General features: G+C 39.7%; 2 protein-coding genes across 2 annotated transcripts; one reads left to right on the plus strand and one right to left on the minus strand.

Moving 5' to 3' along the window:
* Positions 1-1,324: 1,324 nt before the first annotated feature.
* On the plus strand, positions 1,325-14,399 carry st8sia2 (ST8 alpha-N-acetyl-neuraminide alpha-2,8-sialyltransferase 2). Its single transcript, XM_034142108.1, has 6 exons — positions 1,325-1,736; positions 3,112-3,168; positions 4,575-4,715; positions 4,810-5,067; positions 7,809-8,102; positions 10,917-14,399. The coding sequence occupies exons 1-6, from the start codon at positions 1,639-1,641 to the stop codon at positions 11,224-11,226; spliced, it is 1,158 nt and encodes a 385-aa protein (XP_033997999.1). The 5' UTR covers positions 1,325-1,638; the 3' UTR covers positions 11,227-14,399.
* fam174b (family with sequence similarity 174 member B) lies at positions 13,391-18,204 on the minus strand. The gene is made up of 3 exons (XM_034142109.1): positions 17,581-18,204; positions 16,624-16,755; positions 13,391-15,633 (listed from the first exon to the last, which is right to left on the minus strand). The coding sequence occupies exons 1-3, from the start codon at positions 17,850-17,852 to the stop codon at positions 15,630-15,632; spliced, it is 408 nt and encodes a 135-aa protein (XP_033998000.1). The 5' UTR covers positions 17,853-18,204; the 3' UTR covers positions 13,391-15,629.
* Positions 18,205-24,422: the final 6,218 nt, after the last annotated feature.

Consider the following 24,422-nt stretch of genomic DNA (forward strand, 5'->3'; position numbering starts at 1 on the left):
TGCGTTTGTTGTCACTCCAACATTTACATTCATGTTTTACAGGAGTAGCAGACATTTTTGCCAGAAACTGCAAGAAAAAGCAATCATACCCAGCCAGCTTTTTCAGGAAAAACGTTAGCCTTAGTAGAACATATTTAATCAAAGAAATGGTAGACACAGCAGAGCCGGTGGTAGTAATACAAAGATGGTCTGATGCATTTTCTTTTCCAAGATCAGCAGTTCTGCCAGAAAATAACTGAAATATTATGAGTGATGAACAAGAACTGAGAAATGAAACCTTAAAAACATTTTTTTTAAAGAAGGCACTGTCCAATATTTATGACTTTTCAACTGTAGTAGTACTACTGTGTAGAAAGTAGTTTAACCTTTGCTTCAAAAACCTGCTCCACTAATGGAAGAAAGATTTGGATACCTTATTTAAGTAAAACAAATGATAACCAATATTTAAAAAATACTCCTGCACCAAAAAAAGTGCCAACAGCAAAAGGAACCTGTTGTTGTAGCTGGTCGAGGCAGAGCTAGTTTTAAACACATTATACTCAGTCCAGTGGTTCCCAATGGAGGAGTCAGACCCCCTCTAAAGGGTCACAAAATAAATGTAAGGGGGTCGTGGGACGATTGATGGGTGGTTGGAGAGGTTGGATGAAAAACAACAGAACAAAAATGTCTGCAACACAAATTGCTATTGGCTTTTCTCTACTTGTTGCTCTTTTGTAATGATTAACTAATTGGACCATTTTGAGTCTTGAACAGTTCTTTCAAATGAAACCATCTGAGAAGTATGGATGGGAAATTAGTATTTGGGGGACCTAACAACTGGAGACAAGTTTTTAAAGGCAAAAAAACATTGGGACTTAATGGTTAAATCTTGAATAATGCATAAGCTTATATGTTTTCAAGTCGAATATTGTCAGATGAATGTAGTGGTGTAAATAATATACAAAATTCTCTCTGATATTTATATGGATAGAAGTTTAAATATCCAAATATCTAAATACCCAAGCAAAGTTCCTTAACAATGTACAAATGCACATTAAGTAGCCTACCCTCCAACCCTGTGACCTGATCTATAAAAAGATAGCCCCATTTAATTCAGAAAGTGTCTGATCTACTGGGACTCTCACTGTGAGCTTCATTGAATCTTTGACCTCTATTTAAAAAATGCTTGCAATCAAACCTCAATTTCCATATCAGATATAATATAACCACAGTCTCTGTTTGGATATGAGTGGTGCAAACCTGCCTTGTGCACCTGCCTGCCTCTACACTGCGGTCACAACACCTGGAGAGTGAGAGGAAAGCAGCTGGCGTAAAGATGGAGTAGTTGGCCGCTGCGCCTTTAAGACTGCATGTGGTCTCCATCTCGCAGCTCCCATGGCAGGCTGTGTAGGTGCACGCTTTCAAAGTTTGACTGGGGAATAGCCGGGGAACAGTGGAGGCGGCATCGGGAACAGGAAATCTGCATCTGGAGAGGGGAGAGCACTGCAGCTCGCCTGGGAGGGTCCGGCTCCGGCGATAAGAACAATGGGAGAGATGGCTAAGCGGATTTTCGATGTGTAAATGTGAAACAGAAGAAGGTGAATGTAACACAGTGTTCTCTGGAAGAAGGGACCCCCGGCTGCCCCCCTCAGCCGAGCCATGCCGCTCGTATTCCGCACGCTGTTGTTCGGCTTTGTAACGCTGCTCGTTGTGGTTCTCATAATAGACGATATTGCAGAAGTGGAGGAAGAAACTGCGTAAGTAGCACACCGTAATTTACCTATGCATTGTGTTTGTATGAGTGTGTAAATGTGTGTGGCCATTGTTTTCTTGTCCAGCAGGTTGTCTTCCTCACAGGAACTGGAAAGTGATAGTGGTGTACATGAGTAAAATGAATGAGCTTACCTTTATGGAATTTAAGTTTGGAGTTGAATGTGGACTATGTGGTTTCTACATTTGTAACACTTGGGTGCAGCAGTAGCAGCTGTTCCCGGGGACAGCAGTCTGCCCAGGCAGGGTCTCCAAGGATTTGGCTATTTGTCTTGTAGCAGACTGCATGCGGGATAGGATACATTTACACTAGAGAGTAGAGTGTGTAGTGTGTAACAGAGGAAGGGGAGAGAGGAAAAAGAGAGTGGGGATAGAGCATAAAGAGAGGAGGGGGCAACGGTAACAAAAGAGGCTTTGCTCTTTTTCGTTTCAATTTCAGACTTTGAAATGTTGAGCAGTGCAGCAGATGTATTTCCAGTCACACAGATGCCCCACTTGCATTTGACCCACAAGAACATGGGTGCTCAATTTAGCACTCCAAATACTTCTGTCAAACAACAACCAAACCTCCACAGTGCAACATCCTCCTCATCATTATCATCACCGCTTTAAGATGCTGTGTGTGCTACCTGAATGGCAAAATCGACTTCTTTCATGTCTCTGTGAAGCTTTTTAATTCTCAAATCTCCCTTGCAGCAAGAGCATTTTGTTTTGAATGCAATTACCCGGCTGTGGCTCATGTTGTAATGAGGTCATATTGGTTTGAGATTCGCCGTGGGAGAAGAACCAGAACCAATTCAACTTCTGCATAAATGCAGCTTAACTCAATTATATCAATATATTTAAAGCCACCAGGATTGTCAAACAAGCCCAGCCGTCTGTCAGAGCAGTTTCAGCTTCTTTCTCCTTCAAGAAAAACAGCCAGCTTGTCAGGATTTCATGGACACGTGACCAAGGTCATGGTTGTAAAACAGTCTGATCTGAATGCACATACAGAATGTTGACTGTACATTCTTTTTTCCTGGTGTATTCAACAATCCTGTAAAAAGATTGCTCACTTCCCCATGAAAAGAAAACCTCCATTCAGTATAATGGGGCTCCATTAGGGTCACATTTCCCTTCATTACATCAGCAAATGGGCCTACAGTGGATGCTTAGAAATACCTTGATGCGTGCTTTCTAACAGCATTCTGTCTTAAAAGGCGGAAGTACTGTACGCTTGCTATTGAATACAGTAAGTGTATTGTAGTTACAGGATATGGTTACAGGAAGGGTTTGAATCATCAGTCCATTATCAACCCAAGCTCCAAGCTACAGCACGTGATTTATAATTCAATCTAAATCCTCTCTTGTTCTGTCTAGAAATCCTGGACATTTGAAGAAGATGAACTTGCATCGGGCCATCCCTAAACCACATAGGTCTGAAATCTAATTATTTATCTCAATTTGTTTTTTAATGCCTTTGCAGCTTTGACAGTGAGTCATTCGTTACTTTTTTCAGCAAGATGGCAGCTGCTATAATCACTGTGTTGGCATCCATATGTTAACAAAAACATCTGCCATACAAATAAATCTAAATAAAACTGCTGTATTTTAAGTAAAATCCTCCCATTTGATATAAATTATCCTAACTTTCGTTAAAGCACAGTCAAGGAAAGTCCATTCTGATTATTTTTTACTGTTGGAGGAAATAATCAGATCATTTGAACATTGCATGATCTATGTAAGCATTACCAGTAAAAGTGCTGAATAACTACGTATATATCAAGGTTTTGTTGCTAAGATGTATTCAAAGTAGGGCTGCACGATATTGGAAAAAACTGACATTGCGATTTTTCCCCCCCCTGCGATATATATTGCGATATGAAGACATACAGGAATTGAAGAAAATACCGTTTTTTTCCCCGCAAACCATCCTTTCTTGAACTTTAATGCTATACAATTGGTATTTTTTTAACTATATTTAACCGGATGAAGGATTTTAGTCACAGACGTCTGGATCTTAAGTTATCAGAGCAACAAGCTGAGCTAGCTCGGTTAGCAGCGCCAAACTGCCTTGGAGAAACACATGAAACTACTTTATTCAGTGTTTTTACCTTTAATCACGGGGTCCGTTTGCTTTGGAGATTTGATTGGTGGTTTGCTGTGCATGCAGAGCCTGCATGTCACTCACTCAAGTACCCCTGACATGAGAGCCGCGCAAGTTTTCCTTTTGTAGCAAGCAGCAAAATAATTGTAACGTGACGTGTTTGAGTTAATTTGCCTACTTAATATCGCAAGTCCTAAAAAAAAAAAGAATGTTAAAAAAAATCGCACGTCCACGCGATGTGAATATCGCGCATGCGCATATCACGATTATCATCACGACACGATATATCGTGCAGCCCTAATTCAAAGTACTCAATATGCACTAAATGTCCTCGAAGAGTGTTACATTATGTATGCAAAATCTTGCTGAACAATGTAGTTAGTGGCTAAATCTATAAAATAATTGCGGCGCAAAAAATACACTTATATAATTGAGTAGACATTTGCATAAAATAGTTCTGCTGTTTTTACTTAAGAACAAGGACCCGACATGTGTGCTTGAGTAAATGTAGGTCTTCTCAGTTACATTTCACAACTGTTTCTATAAACTAAAATCACGAATTTCACAAAGGGTGCTATATTCTGACCCTAAATACCGATAGATCACCCTTAAATTGGGGGGGAAAGGGAAGACATCGCACACTATATTGACCATTAACCAAGACTTTTAGTTTCTTATCTTATCGCTTTTAAGATCTACAGTAGTGTGTCTATAACATGACTCTGTTCTCATTTAGAAAGGCCACGGCACATGTCGATCCGACTGCTGTGGCGAGAGTGAGCAAAGATGTAAAGCCTGTCGGTCCAAGCTACAATCACACTGCCAAGCTTTCTTCAAACAACTGGACCTTTAACAAGACGCTCTCCAACCTCATCAGGCAGGCTAATCACTCTCTACAATTATCTCCACGTATTTTCACACTCTACTAAGAAGAGTCTTTCGTAACCAGTGTTTATTTTCTGTTTTCACAGAAAGAATATTCTAAGATTTCTGGATCCAGAGAGAGACATCTCTATTCTGAAGGGAACACTGAAGCCGGGAGATATCATCCACTATGTGTTTGATCGCCACAGCACCACAAACATCTCAGAAAATCTCTACCGTCTTTTGCCAACTGTATCCCCTATGAAGAACCAACATCACAAGCGCTGCGCCATTGTGGGGAACTCGGGGATCCTGCTGAACAGCAGCTGTGGGCCTGACATCGACTCTCACGACTTTGTTATCAGGTACTTTTTATTTCACAGAAACGGCATAAGTGATTTCAGGGTTGGAAGTCCTCCAATTGAAATAACTCGGAGAACATGCAAGTCAAAGTGGGCCGTATTTGAAATGGATTAGCACATTAGTTTCTGTTATAGGTTTATCTCACTTTACTTGGAGTGTAATTCACATTGGAATGATAATCACTTCCTGAAGCTCTTGGTTTAATTCAGGTTCAGAGTTTGTGCTCACACAGCAGGAAATGTATTAATTGGTCTTTCGAAAAAGCTGTCAAAGCCTTTTTTATGATTTAAAGCTGGAAATCGAGCTGTCGGGATGAGAGCAATTAAATGTGTGATTATACATCAAACCGACATTTTGAAGAGCATTTTCAACCAGCAGAAAACACATTGTGCACTCTCTGGAGTCACAAAGTGGGTTGTTTATCATTATTAATTTGTCATTGGAGGTAAATTAATTAGTCAGGGGTTATTTTATAATGGAAGATGCAAAAACCAAGTATTCTGGTTGGGTTTCCGATTACAGATGGTAATAATCCAAAAAATAATGCAGGAGATGTAGAGACTGTGAGTCACTTCCTCTAATAAATCAATGACTTTAATGTTACATAAATGGAGCAGGAAGTATCTATCAGTGGTAGCACCTTGTGGAGCTGATCAATAGTTGAATAGGGCTCAAAGTCCTTTTATGTCCCTTTTTTTATTCTTAAATTGATTCTGTTGCCACCACATCTTGTCTTCCCTAAGTGCTGCAATGTTATGCTGATTTCTAGACCACAGCAGCATGACAATAACACCGGGGCATGGCGGTAATGCTTGGCTTAAGGCAGACAACAGGAAATGTGGCATTTTGAGAAGCTGAGGAATTTGCTCTGGCATTCGTGTATCAGATAGCAAGATAAGGCCTCATCTAAATATAGCTCTCTGCCTATGCTGGGTATCCAGTATCCACAAAGTAGGTTGACAGTATTTTGGGTAATATGTTATATTAGTTCAGCGTTTTGATAATGTCATTGAATAATTTTCGACAGAGCTATTTGTCTGACCTTTCAAAATGGAGTCAGCTGATGTTTCATACTTGTCATGTTTTCCATTTGCTTGGCATCTTTGAACCAAGTCTGGATATGAGCTGTTATAGCATATTTACAGAAAGCTTTAAAAGCACATCCATGCAATCTTTATTTATTTTACTTTAACTAAAGAATGTAGTGTTCTCGACTTCTTTTTAAACTAAACAAACCTTTAAAAAAAAAAAAAAAATTATCTGAGTGTTCTGGAGATGCATTGTTCTCACAAAACAGTTTCCACAAGTGTGAAAATTAAAACATGTTTAGTCATTAAATCAAGTGCTCCTGGTTTGTCTTCCTGCCACACTGCAGATATAGAAATGCTTCCCAGTGAATATAAGTAATTACCTGCTTTATTTTTCTGTTATTTATTTTGAGGCCAAGGTTAACATCAACAAACAAAGTGCTGTGCTGCTTTTTCTGCCAAACACACTTTTATTTCTGCTATTTTACTCTTGGTAGAAATACCTGATGGGCAGCTTGAAGACAAAAACAGATGGCATAAAAAAAAGTGTCTTAATGAGATGTGAGCTGCTGAAAGATTAAGATTTGTGTATGGATGTCTGAAGTAAATCAACCATTGCAGATTGACAGCTTGAAGTCACTGTAATCAGCTCATGAAATGAATGGCCTATCACAGTATTGGTGGTCCATATCATTCATGTCCTTTCTTTTTATTAAGCTCACTTGTCAATCAGGTGACTGTGAAGATCATATACATGTATGATTCTCATCATATGCATATTTATCAAACCATATACATGAATGTTTCTCTACTCTTACATGTCGTGTTTTGGACGTAATATGGTCTTTGTTTACATTAGCAAGCATCGCTAACACTCAGAGCTAACCTGTACTGGAGAGAATACATGTGTGAAAAAAGCAGGAAATAAAAAAATGAACTCACCTTGTGGTAAACCCGCAAGAGAAAAAGCATTTGAGCTCCATACTGTTTCAGAAATAATCCTTGATGTGGTTTGGAACATGATGGCGTTTAATCACGGAAGAATTTAACTTTATCTGCCGGGTAATTCCGAGTAGGCATTAGCTCCCCCCTCCACTTTTTTTTTTTCAAGCTAAGGACCCCAAATCAGCGTTTCTCTAACAGGGCTGGAATAGAGGGATATGAGGGATGGCTAGAATGTGTGATCTGTTTGGTATTTTGAGCAAAACACATCATAGACATGTTTTTATATATTTTTATATATCTGAGACTCATAATATATGCCTAAAAATAGCATAATAGGAGACCTTTAATATGTCGCCCATCTGTACATGTCTTAAATATTTCAAAGTGATACCAGCCATGAGCAAACATCTGTTGAATTATTATTTTTTTTTATTATTAAATGATCCCACTACACGTCACAAGCTGTCTCAGTATGTGTGTTGAAACTAATACAATTTAAAGGTATAATTTTTAGTGTTACCTTTTCAAATAACTTTCTTATACCTTAAAACTTTTAATGAGTAGTAGTAGTAGCAGTATGCTAGTTGAGTGCTGAGTTGGATCCTTATTATAGTCCTATACATAATTAAGAAACATGGCTTGATGTTTGCAGATGTGTCTGCTAGAAAACTTCAAGAAAAATAAAGTAGATCATGGGCAACTAGACGAAGGGAAAATGTTCTCATTAGCTGACACTGAAGCCCAGTGACATGTGTTCTCCTTGTCCTAAGGTGTAACCTTGCTCCAGTGGACGAGTTCTCGCAGGACGTGGGCCGGCGGACTAACCTGGTGACCATGAACCCTTCAGTGGTGCAGCGGGCCTTCCAGGACCTGGTGAGCGAGGAGTGGAGGGACCGCTTCCTTCAGCGTCTCCAGAGCCTCAGCGGCAGTGTGCTGTGGATCCCAGCCTTCATGGCCAAGGGGGGGGAGGAGCGCGTGGAGTGGGCCCTTCGTCTCATCCTGTCTCACACCGTGGACGTGCGCACCGCCTTCCCCTCGCTGCGCCTTCTCCACGCCGTCAGAGGGTAAGAGTGCTGCTTCTTTAAAGAACACCTGTGAGCAGCATAATGAAGGGGTGGATAACACTAATCTGTAGTCCGGGTGGCTATACTTAAACGGAGCATTAAGGCAGATCTCAAGGGCAGGATGATACTCAGTCTGTCTCCACTCGGTGTGCACCTGAAGGCGTTCTACATAATCTGTCTTGATCAAGTGTGAAATGTGTCTTGGTGCGTTTCATTTTTAAAACTAATGACATAGTTAAAGCAGACATGCCAGTCTCTCGTGAAGTTAGGTCTATGTCTCTTTTAAACTAATAGTTCAACATTTTGGAAAATTCAATTATTTGCTTTCCTATGGAGAGTTAGGCGATAAGGTTGATAAGATAAGATGTTCCCTAAATGTTCCCAAATTGGGAAAATGTTGCTGCCTCTTTATTTTTTTGTTACGTCTCTTATATGTGTGTGTCACAATCTTGAAAATCTGAATGTTATCAAGAAAAAAATTAACCTCATGGTGGACCTAGAGGAAGAGTTAGAGGATCACAAAAGTCTGTAGGGTTCATCATCCGGGAACCATTAATGTCCATAGAAAATGTCCTAACAATTCATTTAATTACATTTTTGTCGAGATTTTTCATTGTGTTGACTGACCGACCCACAGACTGACTGATATTCCTTCCCTAGAACAAACACTCTGTGCTTTTTCAAGGGAAATACATGCTTTGACCATTTCTTGTTGATTAACAGCAGGGTGCCGTGACTTCCTGGAGTGCTGTCGTCATGGTGAGGTTACCAGGCAAACAGCCGAGAAGCTAGATAAGACTGCTGAGCGGACCGATAAACTGTTGTTCATCATGGTATCGATTCTCTCATTTAACTCTCAGCAAATAAGCACATTTACTGAAATAGAGGCTTTGTTCCCTCAGAGTCTGACCACTGTGCCCTGGTTCATTCTCAGCTTTTATGCATTGATTTTGATTGATTTGCTGCTAACATTTATGAATCTGCTCTATGAAGAGATCAATTGCCGTAAGCTTAAATTATGTTCAAAATGTTGCTCCAAATCGTGTTGTTTAGATAATGTTGCTGAAAAGCAGAGATAATGAGTAATGCTGTTTAACGGTGATATAACAGGCTATTATTTGTGCGGATTTATTTTAGAACTGGATCTTTTTTGGGTAATATTTTTGCATATCTTTCCGATACAGCCTCTACTGCCTTCAGGCTGTTATAAATTCCCATTTTTGTTGCTTTTCTGCTTCTCTGTAGTCACAACCACACTCTGTTCGGGAGCTTTGTTAAAAGCCTAACAGCCACTGATGGTCAGTGACCAAATTATGCCATTGTGTATGCTTCAACTAACCCTCAGTAAGGGGTTGAACTGGGACATTATTTGTGTAATTAACAGTCTGTTTAATTAGTGTTTTACAAGAGAAGATGGTTAGCCTGAAAGATTTGTTTGAGATGAAACTGCCTTTTTCCTTTTAATGGTGGGATCGAATAATTGCTACCCCTCGCCTACCTCCTCTTCTCAGTAACTTTTGATCTCCATCATGTGCAGTGAAGGACAATAGATCTGTTCGTATTAACTCCACGTAAATGCCACATCAGAGCATTTGACAGATAATTGGAATGTCTCCTCTGCTTGTTAAAAATCTGATCGCATGCTGTAGTGTTGGTTAGACTGTAAACCTGGCCTGTGGACACGAATGTCTTTAAATAGTACAACCTCTGAATCTCAACACGACCTTCCACACTAACAGAGTGCACAGCCAGAGGGGGGAGAAAAGCCTTGAGGCTGGAGCAATGGCCAAGTGACTTGAACAGAAAATGAAGTTGGGGCAAGTGAGCGTCTGACCGCCTCCCCCTGAAGCTGCTCCTGAAGGCAGCATGTGGTAACTCGCTGTCAAAGGAGCTCTAGGTCACATAAAGTAGAATAATGCCACTAGTGTGTGCACTTGGTTTAACATGTTTCAAAACATATCCACCTGAACAAGTAAATACATTTCATTTGTTATTTTATTCTAAGAAGTAAAACCACTGCAAATGTGGTCAGTTATATCCCTTTTTTCACAATGTAATTTCCATCATTGCAGTAGTTTGTTTTTCTGAACAGTTGTTTTGTTTCCGGCGCAGATGGCTGCACTAGACTCAAGATTTTGAGCTAGGAAATGTGTTTAATTATCCTTCTTTTTAACAGTGGAAAGAAGAATAGGGCTACAATAAATAATTGCTGTTGTCAATCTTCAAAAATGTAAATACTTAAATCCAAACACGTATCTTCAGATTGTTTAATTTTCAACTGCAAAGCACATCACCTCTAAGTGGTCTTTTTTTCTTGTGAAATTGCTGAACCAATTAAGTTTCTATAAAAAAAATGCCTATGAATTAATCAGCCAACTGTTTCAGCATTTTCTCTGAATAAATAACTTTCTGAAACATCATACTAAATGATGTTAAGGATATTTTTGCAGTGCAGCAAACACAAGATGGAAAAAAAAGGTTATTTACTGATATCTGTGAGCAGCCAGTCCTTGAAGCTCGGATGTCTACAGCAGAGAAACATATCCGGCGTGCTCTACATTTCTACTTGCCTGACTTCTTAGGATTCAGCTCCACAGTGCGTGCTCTGGCATACTGCGTATCTGGATTAATATCAATACCCGGAGGGAGGAGGGTCTGACTGAAGGAGATAAGTGTTGCTTCAGAGTGAATACTGACTTTAGTGTGCTACCTGAAAAAGAAGCTCTGGAGACCTTGGACATATTTTTCCTTTTTGCTTTATTTCTAAGAGTTATCGCATGCAGCTAAACGCATACTTTATGTTTCTGTGTACAGGTACTGGCTCACCAACCATGTCCACATCAAGCGTCCGACCACTGGGCTCCTCATGTACACAATGGCCACTCGCTTCTGTGATGAGATCCATCTGTACGGCTTCTGGCCCTTCTCACACGACCCGCAGGGTAAACCGGTGAAATACCACTACTACGATACTCTGAAGTACGAGTATACGTCCAGCTCCAGCCCTCACACCATGCCTCTGGAGTTCAGGACCCTGAGCGCGTTGCACAGACAGGGGGCGCTGCGGCTCCACACTGGAACCTGTGACACCAAAGGAGACCAGAAGGAGCTCCAGAGCAAGTAGCTGACAACACATCTCCATGGAAACCACTTTAAGCAGACTTTGTGAAAAAGTGTTCTTGTTACGGTACTTTTTTGAAACTTGAATTAAGATATTTTCAGTAATTGGAATGAACTTTTTTCTATCTAAAGAAGTGACTTCTTTTACTGATGTGTTTTACCTCTAATGAGATTTCTATGGCAACCTTTCAAAATAATGAGTCCCATTTTCTGTAGGTATGTTGTTGTCTTGAAACAACATTTGAAAAGGCCTCCCAAGTTTTTACTATTGTGATAAATAGGAATTGAGAACACATTTTTGTTTTTCAAATTTGGTCATGAAAAGCCGTCGGTAAATATATTCCATATTAATAATATTCCCAGTTTATGATATGAAAGGTCCCCATTAAGGGTGTGTAATAATTAACCATGTCAACATAATGAAGAGCTGCTGAATGAATGGCTCTTGTAAGGCACTTTTTGGGCCACAAGATGGAAGCACTTCATAATCAGGGAGAAGGATGACAGAAACATGTTGGTCAACTGTTCAAACTTTTTTTTTTATAAATAACCTTCAACTTGTGATAAGACATTTTACTCTGAGGACATTTACGCTTTTGTAGCTTGTAAAATACCGTCAGTGGTGTTCACAGTGAAACAGGTCATTCATAAGCAAAAAACTCCAAGAGTCTAGTCAACCAGAACTGCCGTGTGATAGAGTTGGGTTACCTTGAGAGCCGAATGAAGGAGTGAAGCATGAGGAAATGTATTCAGCTTCTGTGAGGATAAAGAGGGAGTGCCAGCTGTTCACATACGATTGTTTACACAGACTCAGCCGGAAGTAAACTCGCTTTGTAAACTCTTCTCAAACAACAGCCCTGTTTCTGCCCTGGAAATGTTAATAGGTTGTAGCTGTGTGTGGGTACTAAGAAGAGCTTTGCTTATTTAATGAATGTATTGGTGATATTCTTACAAATGCTGTAGGAAATAAGCCCTATATAGTGCTTTAAATACATTTCGAGTAACTGTTAGCAGAAGTTCCAGTGCACTGAGAGAAGGAGTTGATAACTTGTATGCCTTCATTATTTTTTAATAATGTATGAATTATACATGTATTGTGTGTTTAGGGCTAGTATCTCAACCATTATAGATTGATACAGATATTTGTGGATTTTAGGATTGCCAGTATTTAGTGCCTATAATCAATTAATTGGATGATTTAAAATTGAAGAATGAAAAATGTTCAGGGTTTATCTAACTTATTTTTGACATGATAAGATAGATGTAAAAAACAAACGTACATTACTCTTAATAGCGTTACTCACCACTGAAACCCAGCTACGATTGACAAAAATAAACAAAGAAAGTTCATTTGATTGTAGACTTGTTCAGTAGTTGTGATCAGGTAAGAAACGCAATTCTTTGTTTATTTTAAGAACAATACCAGAATCATTTGTCAGTCAATAAGTTGAATGCTAGTTAGGGTTATATTTTTGTAATTTAAAGCTCCACCTTTTGTCTTTATACTGGGCTTTTTGCCAAACACTTTAGGATTATTTTCTGCAACAAATTGCCTCTTTTAATACAAATTAACAGAAGTATTCAAATGATTCCACAAGCTCTACACAAGCAGCAGGTCATGCGCTGCCAGCCATGTGATCTGTCTGTAATAGTGTTGTTTTGACAGGATGCGCTTTGTTGACTTCATGTTGGCCAATGGAGCGAGTAAAGTTAAGAATATACACAAAAGTTGTAATAGCGACGTGAGCAGTCTGAGGCAATGAAAGGCCTGTTTGTGAAGGCTGGTCTGAGATCAACAAAAATAGAAACATTCTGTGACTAACACAATTAGGTTAATTATCCCAGAATCTGGACTTTGCCACAGATAGAAAACGTTCTACTTGAGGGGATTCTTCTTTATAGTTGTAGCTTAACTTTAGTCATGTAGCTTTACCATATATTAGTATTTGTTCAATGTACAAATTCCAGCAACAAAATATTAACTTTTGCATGTTTTGTCTTGATGCATACCACTTGACTAAATTTAAGTTTTTTTTAATACTTAAACTATTCAGTATGACTTGAGAAAACTTGAATGATGTTATGACAAAGTGAATGTACTTTTCTGTGTCAGAAAACACACAGAAGATCAGAATGGAAAGAAATAACACTTCAAGCCTCTCCCTTAAAACGATTTAACACTTCAAAGGAAGCAGTTTTATTTCAGTAGTGTTTCAAAGAAATGGAAACCAAGGATACAGCTGTGGGTACACATAATATCTGTGTCAAAAACCAAACGGAGACTTGAATTCAATAAACTTCCAAAACAGTTTGAACATTTAACTTGTTTTGGTTTAAATGTGGGATTAGAGCAATTAGATACAGTCTTCAAATAGCTACCACAATGACGTTAATTCAATTTACAACAGGAACTGTCTGTAGCAGATAATTCAGTTCTAATAAAAGTACAGAAATAGCATCTTCAGACAAGCAGGGTTTTTCCACAATTACACGCACAACTAAAGATAAAATAATAGACGGTGACACGATGGAGGAGGATAACTGTTCAAGGGTGATAGTCCCCTGAGACACACTAATGGATCTGCAGTTTACTCCACATACAATAAAAAACATACATGAAACATGACACAATATCGAAAATAACAGTGGTCATATAATCTGATGGAAACCACAGGAAATAGCCAGCATTCTGCTAAAGGACATGATATAAATCACATGATCGAAAGTTTGAATCACTTTCAAAAACCGAATCATACATTCACACACACGCCATATCACTTGTATCCAGTCTTCTGTAAATGTCAACAAGGAAATCAAAATACAAAATACAAAACGTTCTTTCTCCCGGAAAGAAAATGCAGTACGAGTCGGGCATTGCAGTTTTTTTGTTAACTATGGTTGGAGGTCATTCAGAAGCAGCTGCAGCCGTATGCCATTTTGCACTATCAAATAACAGTTTGGATTAAAAACAGAAGGTCACCTACAACACCCACACTCACATTTGCTGCAGAAACCTAATCTAGGTGCACTCTGCTACGTAGTTGCTGTAATTACATTTAGGGCACAAACACAGACCAGTTTGTGAACATGACGGCTATTTATTTTCTGCCCTTTATATGAGATTCTTGGTTGATTATTGTGTATTTGGTATTTGAATTAAAGATGTAACAACCTCAATGTTTTCATTTGTCATAGTAATGTAATACTTATCAATCAAATCAATGTTAAAGGTCAAAAAATGTCCTCAACACTCTTTCTCAAAGCCAGTTGAAGAAACTGTTTCTATCAGAGTCCATTTGGCACAGGGAATGTACTCTTAAGGGGGAAAAGACTGAGTGCTTTTCAGGTTAGACATTACAAGAGTCAGTGAGCCATTACATGCCATTCTTGAGGGAGACTTTCCATTATACTTTACTAGGGCCTTGCCTACTATTTTAAACAGATACCAGATTCTGGGGATACTTTTAAGTTGAAATAACATTGTTTTGGTTTAGAAAATAAGACACTGGGTGCATGTAAATACTGTTACTACATCTCTGTGTTGTTTTAAACCCGTTGGGATTGTTCAGTGGTTGCTAAATTGAATTACGTCACTTGACTGTATATACCCAATCACATAACAGATTACTCCATCACATTCATAGCAAATGTTGTTTTCCATTTTCACCTTACAAAATACCCTGACTATATTATTTGAGATTTATCAAATTTCAACATCTTAAAATACGCAAAACTTCAGCTAAGATAGCAGCAAAACAGGACAACACATGGTAAAAAAATATACGCTTACTCCATACATAAGGACAGACCGCCGTCCACAGTATATGCACAATTAAGTGGTTAGTAGATAGAAATATATTTGGTATGAAAGTTTAGTTAAAAATATCCATTATAGAATATCAATAGATTCTTCCTAGTGTGCAAATGTTTGAATAAATTATTCTCTGCACATTATTTGTTAACATTTTATGCATCATCTGATGGTTATAATATGGGAGGATTATATTTTCAAAGCAGACGTTGGATCCTAAACTCCTCCGACCAACACAATGTAGCTCAAGTGTCAAAATGAAATGACTTTAAAATGTTTTTTCCAGGTAATTTCCACGTTTTTATAAAGACGATTATTAAATGACTGTTGAGAAAAAGTCACAAAATGAAGCACTCTGATCTCTAATATCAAAAAGTATTGTGCAGGTTATTTGTGCTACATGATAGAAGCGTCAGTGAAGCAGCAAACTATGATATCCATGCGGCTCCAGTCCTTTAACACAGATAAAAGCCATGCACACGCAGCATATGAAGTTGCTGATTTGATAAGACTTGAACAGCACAAACATACAGAAAATCACTTGAGTTGTTCCAGGCAAAACAGGAGTTATCCAATGTTGATGTCCATGCCGGCATTCACCTGAAAAAAAAATAACTCCGTTACTTTACATATTTTAATCAGTTTTTAAAGTACGATTACTTGGAAATAATTTAGCCTGCTGTTTCCAGTCTGACTAGGAATTCAGGAATGTCAGGTAAACAGGACGTCATATCTCCCTTTCAGGAAGTGTTTGTGTGTTAAGGAACAATGGAAAGAACGGAAGGGTGAAACCTTATATCAACATTAGATGAACTAAAACAATAGTTTTTCAAAATAGTGTTTCTTCAAGAGAAGCAAGCAGGAAGTACACATTTAAATGCATACTTTTGAAATTCCCATACTATCAGTGTGGTTTTTAATAACAATCCTTTACCTCAAATGTTTGTGAGCATTATAAAAGTGCTATAGATAGTCCAAAAAAGCTGTGAGACACTCCTATTTGTTTTAGTAGCATATGCTTACTCACTTTGCTAAAAAGGTGGTGCCACCAAGCAGATTTTATTAATCAAAAGAGATTGGCGGAGAGCTTTACATAGGGAAATCAACTTTAAAACACGTCATGGCTAGAATAGTACAACTGAGATAAAAAAAAGAGGCATTCAGTAAAACTAAGATGAGCAAAAGCAGGCAATTAAATAGTACAAAAGTACTGTACTGTTCAGTTTTTACACTAATCTTTTAACTTTAATAGGTTTTATATAGTCCAACCCTTACAAAGAAACACTTTGACTTGAGAGACATATTCTGTACAGATACATTTCGGTAGAAATAAAGGGCCAGAGTGTGAATTATGGGCTAGCATAATATGCTATACAGAGGTTAATATCTCCTCTCTATCCACAGGGAACCATAAACCTAACTTCTCTGATATAGATTCAAGATTCAAAAGGTTCATACATGCAACCACAGTGTAGTATATAAATATATACAAGACATAACATCAATTATGAAGAATATATAGGATTAGGCCTGCAATCGTCAATCAGGGAGTTTCTTCAAAGGAGTATTTAGAATTGTAAAAGAACAAACCTGTATTTGACATCAAAGAGGGTTGAGTCGTCTTCATCATCATTCTCCTCATTTAGAGGGGCCATCTCCACACGTTCAGCGGGGGTCGTTATAATGTCATATTTTCTTGTTTTTCTGATTCTTCTCCCAGATCTGTTGGAAGAAAACATTGGCAAACATGAGTCAAGCACAAGTTTTCAAAATGTCATAATTTAGGCTGACTGACTACACCACGTCAGCTGTAAAGCAAATTTATAATTTTTCCAAATTGTGACGTTTAAAGTGGTAACATGCTTAGTTCACAAAATCATAATAATGTTTAGCTCGGATGGGAAAGTGCTGATACAATTATTCAGTTGACATATATTTCAATTGTATCGCTACCAATATGATAATTGATTAATCAATCTAAATGCTAAATATTCTCGATTTACACCTTTTCAGATTTACTGTTTTGTCCTGTTTTATATATTTGTAAAGCCACTTCAAGACAGCACATTGGGCTCTGGCTTTTTTGTTTTTACTCTCCCCCAATATTTCCAAATAACTAAAATAACCATTGAGTAATTGATAAAAGAATGACCAGATTCATCTAAAAATAATCATTAATTGCAACCCTAGTATGAAATATGATTAGACAACCTAAACACAAATACACGTGATGAATGTAAAGATGACTGTGATGTTAGAACTAACAATATCATATTCTTCACATAGGTCAAAGATAAATAAGGACAGAAAATATCTTACATAAAGCACATCGGGATGCCTATCTAAGTGGCTCCTCGACACTAAACTCCCTGTAGGAACATTATAAATAGGCCCAGACACAACCACATGCTCCTAATCGATTCATTTACAAGGAACACCACAAAGAGCGACATTTATACCATACATTTATTTGACTGCATCACTGTAAGACTTCTTATTAAAGGCCTTATACCGTAATATAGTTGCATCAGCCTGCTTGCAGCTTACCTGATCACTTTGATGACCAGGCATGTGATGAGAACAGCTGTTAGCACGCAGATGAAAATAACAACGTTTTTCAGAGTGGGAAGATGCGTCATTATAGATGAAATCCGGGATCCCACCACGGCGGTGTCTGTGACATTATGTGTCATTTGATGTTCGCTGATGGTGGATGATGTTGAGTTGAGCAGCGTCGCCGGTGAAGGATTTAGTGGTACGCCACTGACCCGCCAAATAGCCGCGATAATTAAAGACAAACCGAGATTGTAATTCACCATTGTGCTGAGATAAAAATAAAATGTAAGAAGGAATTTCTTTTTGTAGTTTCTCCCAACTAGATGAAATGCGACAGCAGCTGTCACATTATAGGAGGATTGGCTTATCTCTGTCAGATGTGGCTATTTACACAATAATGCGTAACGCAAATATCCATCTCCTTCCTCGTCCAAGCTTTTCCTAATGCTGGAAATGTAGGTCTTAACTTGCATTAACTTCCAAAAACGTGTTTCCTTTGAGGTGAGTTATAGTTATTCCTTCCTGATTGCATTAGACGTGTAGAGATGGGGATTATCCGCCTCCGGAAGAGCTCTGCAGGCTGGCCCTCTGCTCCCGGTGCTGAAGGTGCTGAAGAGGAGTATTTTTGTGGGTTTGTGATGCATTCAGGGCAGCCTCGGACTTCCTAACACTCACAGATCTGCTGTCAACAAGACAGTTTGGCAGCTGCAGTCGACAAGTTGTTTAGGTGGCTTATGTTTGATTATTCATTTAAATAAATCTACCATAAAATTAACAAGACATATAGATATCTAGTAGTAATCAAATGTTTTACATAAATCCAAAGTAAGCCTAGAAGAAGCAATACCGCAGTACTGAAATACTAAATTACAAGTAAAAGTCCTTAATGCAGATAATACGTAGAAGTAACGACTTTTGTCATATAAATAATGAGTGAAAAGTACAATATGCCAGCCCAAATATGAAAAAGCTGCATACAATGGAAATGCTGAAGTTAAGTTCAAGTACTCAACATTGGACAGACAACTGGAAGACAATGCAATACAATTAATTTTAATATCAATGATCAACAGTACAAACGTATCCCGTAAGCTTTTAAAACGCATCATGTATAGCGTGTGTGTGTGTGTGTGTGTGTGTGTGTGTGTGTGTGTGTGTGTGTGTGTGTGTGTGTGTGTGTGTGTGTGTGTGTGTGTGTGTGTGTGTGTGTGTGTGTGTGTGTGTGTGTGTGTGTGTGTGTGTGTACAATTGTGCACATTACTTAGTCTAGATTTACATTACTTTTTAGACACAGTGAGCCCCAGCACATTCCATTTTATAGACTTCTGTGTCACAGATCATCTCTTACCTCTTCACTGCTCATTTGGGGTTGACTCGTAAATTACATTTTTCCAACAGCATTTGAAGGCAGCATTTCTCTGTTTACCCATGGGCCTTGGAAAACACACATTTCCAAGGGCAGCATCCTCCAGGGTCACGACCGCACATTCCAGGGTAAATCTTGACCAGACAAGACAGAGTGATAAACTGTCAATTGATCATTGACGGCTGTAATCCCTCACCAAATCTAGAAGCATGACACTAAATCAATCTTTGTCAGACTTAATCAGACACAGAGACACAACCAGGGGTTAAATTGGGATTTGATATGTGGGGGGGTTCTGTGTGGAGGTGCGAGAGGGGGGCGGAGGTCGAGGATCTCATTATTTTACCTTAAAGCTCCCATGTCATGCTTTTCCGGTTATTACCCGTCCCCTTGTGTGTTATGAAGGTTTTTATGCATGTAAACGGTGTGCAGAGTCAAAACCCTCAAAGTACACCCTGTAGCGAGTAAAACTCTAACACAGAAAATACCTCCCCAAAACGCCTCGTTGGAGATACGTCACTGCCCATTTGAGTCTTCCATTTAGTTCCGGGTACGGCCTGATGTCATGCGGCACCCGGAACGAAATGGACCAATCCCGAAGAGCTATGGCCACACCCAGCGGCGCTGGCCGCACCCTCTGCCAGCCTAACATTTACTGTAGGAAGCTCTGGTTCAGTTCACAATCGATCCAGTCATGCCACTGCCAAGGACCTGTTTCCTGAAATGTGAGGAGAAATCTGAGCCGTTTGTCCTACCAACGGAAGAACCACGACGAAGTCAGTGGTTGAAATTTCTTTTTAACACTGTTCCTCCAGAGGTTCGAAGAACCGGCATTTCACAGACGAAAGCTTCCAAAACATTGCCCAGTTTGAGGCCGGATATGCACAGCTTGTTTGGACCGTTTGGAGCAGGGGAAGATTCGGGTACACAACCTGTAAGTTTGCATTGTTATTTGTGTATTTATCAAACAAGGTATCTACCGCGACTGTTTAAATGTGTAAACTAATTTAAATGTAAGCCAGTGCTAACTGTGCTAACTAAGTTGCTAGCGTTTCCATATATCAACTCCAATATCAGCAGATCGCCTTACATACATGTTCCTCATAGCTGGATAATGTCTGCATTCACACACAAAATAGTCATAGACCGTATACTCCTGGTGATTTACCGTTCGGTCAGTCGCGAAACGTAATTACATTATAGCTGGCGTAGCGTGTATGCTACCGATCTAACCGACGGAGCTAGACCTTAGTTTGGTCGGAAAAACATTTTTGTTATGCTACGTTGCTAGCGTTTAAATATATCAACTACAATGTCAGCAGATGGCCTTACATGTTTGTCATGGCAGGAGAATGTCTGCAGTCACACACACGGAATACTCATACAGTATACTCCGGGTGATTTACCGTACATTGTGACAGTACATGTACATACTGCATGTATAGCTAACGAGGCTAGCTGTATGCTAGCGCAAAACAATGTATTCATGCAAGTTACAATGTATGACCGAACGTAGCAGAATACCCGTATAATATTGCAATTATAAACACGTTATTGCTAGCCTAATATGAACCACTAGCTTTTGTTCATAGTAGTTTTATTACACTCCATTATAGTTGCCGTTCCTCCAAGCTAACGTTCATATCGTGTTAGCTACCAAGGTAAACAAAGCTAGGTTAGCTCTCTTTGCCCGCTCACAGACCCCCAACGGACGGCCTAGAGACCTCCAAGAGGTGTCCCTGAAATGGGGACTCTGTTTATTTCACACTTCCAGCAGAGACAACGGGGAAATCCCCTCTCTTTGCCCGCTCACAGACCCCCAAAGGACAGTACATTACAGTTGGCTTTCCTTCGACGCTGATAGCATGTATAGCTAACGAGGCTAGCTATACATGCTAGCGGGAAACATTGTATGACCGAACGTAGCAGACTACCCGTAGAATAATGCAATTATAAACACGTTATTGCTAGCCTAATATGAACCACTAGCTTTTGTTCATAGTAGTTTTATTACACTCCATTATAGTTGCCGTTCCTCCAAGCTAACATTCATATCGTGTTAGCTACCAAGGTAAACAAAGCTAGGTTAGCATATTAGCAGGCAAGCTGTTCATTAGATAGATCCACACTCCTACCACAACTACTACTAACGAATCTAAAACAACTACGTTTCTCTAATATTTTGTGATTTGCATTTTATTTCGTCCAGCCAGATCCTGCCGGACAATACATGACTGGACGACCACACAGGCATCGTCTCAAAAAGCCCCGGCTGCTATAAGCAAGATGCCGACAACGGGGAGTAATTGACGATATACCGTGTATATATGTATATTTACTAGGGCTGTCAGTCGATTAAAATATTTAATCGCGATTAATCGCATGATTGTCCATAGTTAATCGCGATTAATCGCAAATTAATCGCACATTTTTTATCTGTTCTAAATGTACCTTAGAGGGATATCTTTCAAGTTTTTAATACTCTTATCAACATATGAGTGGACAAATATGCTTTATATGTTTGTTTATTATCATTTGAACAATGACAAATATTCTCATGAATATTAAACACAACAACCTGAACATTACAAATATTTGCCTCAATTCAACCTGGAACCTCTCTCATACAATAATTGTGTGTGTGTGTGTGTGTGTGTGTGTGTGTGTGTGTGTGTGTGTGTGTGTGTGTGTGTGTGTGTGTGTGTGTGTGTGTGTGTGTGTGTGTGTGTGTGTGTGTGTGTGTGTGTGATCGTTGGAGCTATGTGCAGCTCAAGGCATAAATGCTCGAATGGGAGCTGCCTGGACGCTGCAATCATGTTGCGCGCACTATCCGTGCTGAGTGTGCTGACTTTTCGTACAATGTCCCACTGTCTGGCTACCTGCATAAAGTCAAGTGCTCGGCGCAGTTGTCGGCGAAATGTCATTGAAACAGCTCCTTATATCCGTTAGCGCAGCTAGCTAGCACCAGATGCTAACAACAACAACACGTAAGGTGTGCCTCGCTCGCGCGAGTCGCGCCACACATACACACTCCCTCCCGGTCCTCCCGATGGCCAGTCCGGGCCTGCCAGTGAGCGTGGAAGTGTGGTCTGCCACAAGCGGGCAGCAGGAGCGGGGCTGTCAGCATCAGCTTGTCGATGGTATTTTACACTCGATGCGCTCTGAAACTACGGCGGCCGAGGACAAAAAATACACATGCGTTAATCGCGTTAAAATAATTAGTGGCGTTAATTTTGTTTTGCGTTAACGCGTTATTAACGCGTTAACTTGACAGCCCTAATATTTACGTTCATTTTGTACATTTCTAAAAATAAAGTTTAATGGAAATACTTAGTAGGCCTATCCTTTCTTCCCTGAATTATTTGCTCCTATAACATATCATTCATATATAGCAAACCATGATTTGATTTCTCATCAAACAGTAGTAGTTTATAACGGGTAAAAATAACTTACTCTTTGTTATGACCGGCTCGTAGGCCACAACGGGAAGACAAGGAGACATACACGAGTTTACAAAACCACGGCACATTTATTGTGGTAAATGCAGAGATAGGTGGTCAGGGGAGAGGATCGCTGAGCTGCTTGGAGGGAGAGAAGGGCTGCCGTTTGACTCCGGGCAGCTGGCTAGCACCTCGGCTCCGGCCAGGTGTCCGTGATCGCGCTGATTAGCCTCTTCAGCTCCACCCCATCGTAAGACAAAGGCCCTGGGGCCGTCACACTCTTCTATAACAACAGTTGTAGCTACAGTTCGGTTAGTTGGCGTATAAAATATACGGCTGTACCGACGCCATGATAAGACTGATGTTCGGCTGAGAGCAGCCGTTTAGACATGGGCGCAGCCTCTCTGGTGGTTGACTAATCAGAACAGAGTGGCCGAGCTGACCAATCGGAGCACACTAGGCTCACAGGGAGGGGGGGGCAAGAGCTCCAACGAGTCGTTTAGTGGAGAGAGTGAATACTGCTGAATACACATGCTTGACAGAGATGCTGTATGCGAAACCAATGTGAGTTTGGAAAATTGCACAGTATAAATCTATTTTAGTATACCTCAACAATGTAATTATGATCAGTGGAAATGGCCATGACATGGGCCCTTTAAGGGATGTACACTGTGGCCCTAAAGCAACTGCTCCATTATCTGTATCAAATGCACACATTGATGCCACCAAATGTCACAATACAAATAGAAAGCACTACAAATAAACTGGAATTAATTTACATCTTAAAGTGGACCTATCATGCTATATTTGAATAATATAGTGTAAGACCATACCTATATAAGGCATATTTATACTTATTTTTTTTCAAAATACCAAACAGATCATGCATTTTAGCCATGCCTCATTTCGCTCAATTTGACATTTTTTAGCTCTGTTTTTGCAAGGGCTGATTCTGTGAGAACAGCACCATCTACAGGCCTGGCATATGTACTACAGTGTCTCCAGCGCTTTCGAACGGCAATGGCCGTGGCTGTCTCCTCCTGATTGGTGGAGTTGGCCCAATAGCCGTAGCGCCACTGTCCTGACGTCAGGACAGTGTTCAAATCTGAATCAGTTTTTATCAGATCCGTTGCAGCCCCTTTTTTAGAGATTTGGGTATGGAGGAAAATAGAGAGGGTTGTGTTTTCTGACACTTGGTGAGTTCCCTGGAACACCGGGGACACATATTCATGTATAAAAGACGTACAAAAGTGCATTTTGCATGATAGGTCCCCTTTAAATTATTAAAGGGCCCATGTCATGGCCATTTCCACTGATCATAATTACATTGTTGAGGTATACTAAAATAGATTTATACTGTGCAATTTTCCAAACTCACATTGGTTTCGCATACAGCATCTCTGTCAAGCATGTGTATTCAGCAGTATTCACTTTCTCCACTAAACGACTCGTTGGAGCTCTTGCCCCCCCCTCCCTGTGAGCCTAGTGTGCTCCGATTGGTCAGCTCGGCCACTCGTTCTGATTAGTCAACCACCAGAGAGGCTGCGCCCATGTCAGTGCTTTTCCCGGCTGCTCTCAGCGTAACATCAGTCTTATCATGGCGTCGGTACAGCGGTATATTTTATATACATATATATTTTTAACTGTTGTTATAGAAGAGTGTGACGGCCCCAGGGCCTTTGTCTTACGATGGGGTGGAGCTGAAGAGGCTAATCAGCACGATCACGGACACCTCCGGACACAGTCTCTCTCCAAAGCGGCTGCAGGAAGACTAACTCTGCGATCCTCTCAACCACCTGTCTCTGCATTTACCACAATAAATGTGCCGTGGTTTTGTAAACTCGTGTATGTCTCCTTGTCTTTCCGTTGTGGCCTATGAGCTACTCTCATAACAAAGAGTAAGTTATTTTTACCCGTTATAAACTACTACTGTTTGATGAGAAATCAAATCATGGTTTGCTATATATGAATTCAGGGAAGAAAGGATAGGCCTACTAAGTATTTCCATTAAACTTTATTTTTAGAAA

Source organism: Trematomus bernacchii, unplaced genomic scaffold, assembly GCF_902827165.1.
Source record: "Trematomus bernacchii unplaced genomic scaffold, fTreBer1.1, whole genome shotgun sequence".
Taxonomy (NCBI): Eukaryota; Metazoa; Chordata; class Actinopteri; order Perciformes; family Nototheniidae; genus Trematomus; species Trematomus bernacchii.

What these genes read in the sequence shown, in the direction of transcription:
- st8sia2 (XM_034142108.1), top strand. Translation starts at nt 1,639, where the DNA reads ATGCCGCTCGTATTCCGCACGCTGTTGTTCGGCTTTGTAACGCTGCTC. An exon ending in GAAGTGGAGGAAGAAACTGC is followed by an intron (nt 1,737 to 3,111) that starts GTAAGTAGCACA and finishes TGTTCTGTCTAG; the next exon opens with AAATCCTGGACATTTGAAGA. An exon ending in ACGCTCTCCAACCTCATCAG is followed by an intron (nt 4,716 to 4,809) that starts GCAGGCTAATCA and finishes CTGTTTTCACAG; the next exon opens with AAAGAATATTCTAAGATTTC.
- fam174b (XM_034142109.1), bottom strand. Translation starts at nt 17,852, where the DNA reads ATGGTGAATTACAATCTCGGTTTGTCTTTAATTATCGCGGCTATTTGG. An exon ending in CTGGTCATCAAAGTGATCAG is followed by an intron (nt 16,756 to 17,580) that starts GTAAGCTGCAAG and finishes TTCTTCCAACAG; the next exon opens with ATCTGGGAGAAGAATCAGAA.